The following is a 6,198-nucleotide window of genomic DNA, read 5'->3' on the forward strand; positions in this document are numbered from 1 at the left end:
TAGATATGATTTCTAAGTTTCCAATCTAAAACATTACAAGAACACTCACAAAATTCTGTGGGATTATGATATGTCCAATAGAGCTATTATTAACTTCATTTCTTCTGAATTGTTTGGCCATGCTTTTCAGGAACTACAAGCGACGAACGTTAGATAGCCAAACCCAGCGATGATTGATAACATGATAATGCACACTGTTAATCTGGACAAGCATCCGAGGTGAAATCTCCATTTTGTAGCAGATTCTTGAAGGTGGCAGTTCAAAGGAGGGCTCTTGGCGAAATATTTTTTATATACGAGGCGATAAATTGGAATTAAAGTTCTCCCGATATAATAGAGAAATATCTCGATTTGATAGGCATGTTCTTTTCACTACTTTCCATATTAATATAGTGCACCGTTGATATATTACATATATACTTCCTTGGTCGCTTGCAGCAAGATGATGAAACAGTTATGTTGCATACTTGAATAAATATGTAGACGAGAGCAATATGTGTATACTAGTTACGAATGATCAATCACTTATTCAAAGCAACGAGATGATGGCGAGGGAGACGACGGCCTGCTGGAACAGGCGCCGGCTCTCTGCTTCCATGGGTGGCGGCAGGCCCTGCTCCTTGAACTCGTCGCTGCAGGTGACGGGCGCGTCGGTGGTGGCGCTCATCTTGGTCTTGGCGTCGTCGTACGTCCGGCCATCGATGGCGGCGATGGCGTCGTCGAGGTCGACCATGGCGTCATGGAACAGCCCAATGCACGCGTCAAGGCAGGACCGCCTTGGCGACCCTGCCGCCTCCTTGCCTCGTAGCTCGGACATGCCGGTGTCCAGCCCTGCGACGCCCGCTCGCACCAGCTTGGCAGAGATCATGGCAAGCCCGTGAAGGTCGGCGTCGCGGGCGGAAGGGTCGGCGGAGAGGGAGGAGATGCAGAGCGCGTTGTCGACATTCGGGTTGGTGGAGCTGCAGCGCTCGCAGGTCTCGGCGATGATGTCGTTGGCGGAGCGGAGCCGGATGATGGTGGATGAGGAGGACTGGGCTGCGGATGGTAGGAGCAAGAGGGCGAGGGGGAGGAGGAAGAGGTAGCAGGGTGGGGGAGACATGTTTGCTTGGTTAATTTGCTGATCTACTCTCGGCAGTGCACATCGCTGCCATATATAGAGGCGGTGTGTGGAGCGTGTAAGCAAAATGCTGTGGTGGCTATGTTGTGGTTGCAGGCTGTAACCGAAACCGAAGGCGAGTTCGTTGCCCTGCCACTCCTGTCAAATCCAGAGATTCCCAGGACAGATCGTCTGGTGATATATTCATTGGCAAAACTGACAGAGATTTCATCTTGCAAGATTGTTATTGCATCTTGTTATTGCTTTCTGATTTTGACCTACAATATTTCCTTTAACCGACAGTAAAAAAAAAGAAACAAAGAAAAGTTCACCAGTGGCTACACACAAAATTATAATTATAGCAAGCAATAGTGATATTTTATTTGCCACTGGCCACTGCTGTCAAAGTTCGGTTCTTAAGACAAATAGTCACTCAGTGGATGCATCCATCCATGGATTTTGTTGAAATGTATTTGTAGCAAATCAATTGTGGCATATTATTTCAAATAACTATGTCAGCACCCAGCACTGACCACAACATTCTGGTTTCAGAAGCAGTAAATATTAATTTTCCTCTACATGAAGAACAGAACTCTCATCACCGCCAGTCGCCAGACAGACACAGAGAGCAGAGGTACGGTGATCAATATCACATACAACGTAAATTCGTATTTGTTATTATTAATTTATTATCACATCAGATGATGGCCAGCCTACAATATTCACTTTTATGGACACAGTCGAAAACGAAAATTCACAGCAAAAAAGAACCACAAACCAACCCAAGTACTACTACACTTAATCATAATGAAATTAATAATGGTACTTGCGGGGAATTATGAACCAAATCGTTGCAAGATGGTCACGAAGGAGATGATGATTCGCCAGATCAACGAGCCATGTTAGATCACTTCAGATCATCAGATCACGCGGCGGCGTGGGTGAAGCCGACGGCGATGTGCGCCATCCGGCCATACTCCCTGTCGTGCGCCGCCACCGGCACGCTCCCTTTGTCGGCGCCCTTCCACGCGTTCTCGCAGCTCTCCGAGGCGCCCAGCGACGCCATGAGCTGTTCCAGGGCCTTGCCGTACACCCCGGCCTGCAGGTTGTCCAGCGCGTCCCGGAGCAGGTCCGCCGCGCCGCCGTACCGCTCCAGGCAGTGCTCGTACCGCGCGCTCTTCGTGGGGTCCGACTCCATGGACTCCAGCTCGGCCAGGTCGGAGATCTTGGACTCCGTGGAGGCGGCGTGGTCGATGGCGAGCTTGGTGGCCAGGATGGCCCAGTCGTGGATGCCGGCGGCGTCGCCGCTGCGCGGGTCCGTGGAGAGGGAGCGCACGCAGTGGTCGTAGTCGACGCCGTGGTGCGTGTCCGACGCGCCCCGGCAGGCGGCCGACAGAGTTACCGGGTTCGCGCACGACTCCTCCTGTGCGGCCGCGTGCGCCGCCATGAAGACGGCGACGGCGAGGCCGAGGATGCAGACTGGCGACGTGAACCTCATTCTCCGGAGATCAATTGGACAGTCACAGATTCTTGGACGGAGAAAGGAAGAGAGGGATCGAGAGGGCGAGCGCGAGACGTAGGAATATTAATAGGGATTGATCGAGGAAGGAGAAGATGGAGAGGTCGGGAGGAAGCCTCGGCGCCATTTTTATCGCCGCTGCAGGCTAGCGACCGACCATGGCCATGCATCTATTTTTAGCTCCTCCATCCATGGCCATGTCCATGCATGCACGCACGGACGAAGTGATCGAGGTTCGGTTTCCCATCGCTCGTTTATTCCTTTGAACGCTTCAAACTCGCGAGGCCACGCAGATGAGGAAATAGCATCTAACACCACATGTTGGTGACTTTTTTGCAAGGAACCACAACATGCGTTTGTTTTTGCATAGAACACCATATTTTGTTTGATCATTTGCACAAAACACATAGGCAATCATTAAAAGCTTTAATAGCCAGTTAGTCAGTCTAGCCCGCTGTCACAAAGCGTAATGTGGTATTTTCTCTCCTTATTCAACCGAATTGGTATGTACATATCAACTCGTCCCGATACCAGGAGGAGGCAGCCAACCTCGATCACCAAGTTCACGGCGACCCTAAGATTGTCGGTCAAGGCGAGAGAGCGATCACGGATTGCCTGTCGAGTTGTCCTTAGGCGAGCCTTACCCGCACACATGTCAACCCAAACGATGCCATGTTGGCCCGTGGAGGCAGAGGGTGAATTGGCATGGTCCTTAGGCGCGTCACCCGTGGTGGGAGCGAGCTTGGCATGGTTTGGCGCACTACATCGGCGCCTAACCGGACATGGTCTCTTGTTCGTCGAGTTTGTGGGAGGGGTGAGCATCTACTCCACCACCGCGGACAAGCAACCGCTGCACATGACGGTGGCACGACAGTAGAGCACCAGTACGCCGACCATGGATTCCCACGGTCCCGTTGTCGGTCTCATCCCCACCGGTAGCACAACACCTCATGTGCTGATGTTGCCGATCACCGGGGACCATGGTGAAGGGTAGCTGCCTTCGCTTCGTAGCTAGATGAACCGGCCTGAACATACCGGTTCAGACGACAATGGAGATTAATTGTCCATTAAAACTTTTAATAATCGATTATGTGTTTTGTGCAAGTGATTACAATAAAATGTGGTGTTCTTTGCAAAAACAAACACATGTTGTGGTTCTGTGCAAAAATGTCACCAACATGTGGTGCTATGTGCTATTTCCTCCACGCAGATACAAGAGGTAGAGGGAGGAAGACGAGTGTATGTTTTAGATTTTTTTTACGGACGTTTCAGGTCATGTCGTGGGTCGTCTCAAGGTTGTTGTTGTATACCTAAGAGCATCCCAGCCACGTCTTTCAAACCGGTCTCCAAAATCACATAGGACATGACCCAGTCACGGTCTCTAAATAGGTTTTGCATTCGGCACGGTCCAATAACCTTTCTAGCGTCTCCAGGCACTCAGGCAGTGCCCGGCCCACAAGGGATAGTTTGGCTTAGCCGATGCCCTCTCGTCTTGCCCGCCAATTTCTCCCGCCTCCCAATGACACCCTCGTCGTTGCCGAGAACGCAATCTGTCGCCACCGCCATGCTACCAAAAGCTCTGAAGGGGAAGAAGACGTTGAAGGGAGCGGCTTAGGCGAATGTTGCGGGGGGCTTCATCAACCTGCGCAGGAAGCCTCCACCGAAGGCGGAGCCTCACGGATGACGGGTGGTGAGTGGGCGGCCATCAAAACCCGCCGGAAGTACTCCACGCAGGAAGTGACAAATTATTGGTCTTCCATGGCACCATGCTCTATACTTCATCTCACAACTGGGAGGTGAAGGCGCTGAAATAGAAAATTTTGTTGATTTTGTTGCCAAATTCTGCCCAACATATGCAGAGATTGTACCATAGATGGTAGATGAAATAATCGGGAGATTGTCAATCCAGGATTCGAACTTGAAGCACCGATTATTAGGAGGCCACCTGAAAGGCCTAATAAGCAAAGGATCAAAGGCTCCCACACAAAAGTTTCAAGGTTAGGAGCCAGAAACAAGTTGTGACTGAGGAAGTGTAGGATGTTCGACGAGTTTATGAAGTGCAAGATGTGTAGCGATTTCCTGAAGAGGTGAATGTGCAACGAGTTAATGAAGTGGGAAGATGATGATGAAGTATATGAAATGCACCAAAATGATGAATATAAGAAGTGCCTCAACAAGATGAAGTAATTCATGGTGCTAACGATCGTACTGTTGACATCAGGAAATGAAAGAAATCCGTGTCTATTTCATCTTTGTATGTGGTCATTTTAATTTCACTAGTAGAAAAAGGGGCTTTAGTCCCGGTTCGCAAGGGCCATTAATCCCGGTTGCGCAACCAGGACTAATTATGCGCGACTAAAGCCCCCCTTAGTCCCGGTTGCTTACGAACCGGGACTAAAGGCCCCGCCACGTGGGCGGCTGGCATGCGCCGGGACGAAGGACCTTTAGTCCCGGTTTCAAAAAAGAAAAGTTGTGTGCATCCTTTTGGATGCAGAGGCTGGGACGATGCTCCCATTTTTTAAAAAAAAACATCATCAATGGTGCTACATTTGTCAACCGTGGATGCTACAATAGTTGGTCGCTGGTGCTTCCACTGGTGGTTGGCGATGCTACCTTTCATGATCGACGGTATTACAATTGTCAGTTGCATGGTGCTACAATAGTTGGTCGTAGGTGCTACAAATGCCGGCGGCGGATCCTACAATAGCTGGTGACTAGGGCTACATGGTAGACGGCTGTTGACTGTTTGCTACAAACATCCGCCGTTGCTACAAACGTAGGTCGTTGATGCTACAAGGGCAGGCCGCACGACCACTTCTGCAATAGCCATGGCGGGAGTTACGTGACCGGCGGCGCCACAATCGACGATGGGCTGCTGCAAACGACGACGAGTGGAAGTCGCAGTGCTGCCGGTGAGGGAGGGGTGCTGCAAAGGGCCTCGATGTCCACAACGTTGTTGGGAGCGGAAATCACCGCGCTGCACAGAATTCCTCAGTGCGTGTGTGAGGGGTTAGGAGGGAGGTGGGAGATGATGGTTTTTTATTTCATGCGCCGTTGACCCGGATCGGGCGTACGGCGATTTGATCCCCCGGGATGATACTCAGCCCTGCAGTTTTTTTATACATGTATTATTCACTGGTATGTTATGCAAACTTAGGGAGTGGTATTCAAGTGTTACCAACAAATAAGAATAGGACACGATAAAGTTCGTTTCAAAAATATATATCATAATAGCTGTATGATATAAGTCTTGTTTTTTTGGAGAGGAATGATATAAGTCTTGTTGTGTACTCCTTTTAGTCTTCGTTTATAAACATCATGGAACCTACGCAACTGATAAAAACATAAATGGTACGTATAAAACTACAGATGTATACAAAAGGAAAAAAAAAAATTCATAGGACTCGAAAAGGGAACGAAACCTACCCATTTAAATTGATTCCTCGATGTTGTGAACCGACGTAGGTCTAGCAATCACCGTGTGCGTAAATAAAGCCGATTCGCGTTAGCGTGTATATCAAGTTAGGAAAATAACAGGTCATCGTTTTGGACGAGATTTTCCCTGTGGCTCAGAGAGCCAGCG

General features: G+C 49.6%; 2 protein-coding genes across 2 annotated transcripts; both read right to left on the reverse strand.

Annotated features, from left to right (window-relative positions):
• Positions 1–529: 529 nt before the first annotated feature.
• Positions 530–1,099, reverse strand: LOC124689423 (putative invertase inhibitor). The gene has a single exon (XM_047222959.1). The coding sequence runs from the start codon at positions 1,097–1,099 to the stop codon at positions 530–532; it is 570 nt and encodes a 189-aa protein (XP_047078915.1).
• A 922-nt stretch (positions 1,100–2,021) lies between these two features.
• LOC124689424 (putative invertase inhibitor) lies at positions 2,022–2,594 on the reverse strand. Its single transcript, XM_047222960.1, has one exon. It carries the CDS (start codon positions 2,592–2,594, stop codon positions 2,022–2,024), a length of 573 nt encoding a protein of 190 aa, XP_047078916.1.
• Between the last annotated feature and the right edge of the window lie 3,604 nt (positions 2,595–6,198).

Source organism: Lolium rigidum, chromosome 2 (genome assembly GCF_022539505.1).
Source record: "Lolium rigidum isolate FL_2022 chromosome 2, APGP_CSIRO_Lrig_0.1, whole genome shotgun sequence".
Taxonomy (NCBI): domain Eukaryota; kingdom Viridiplantae; phylum Streptophyta; class Magnoliopsida; order Poales; family Poaceae; genus Lolium; species Lolium rigidum.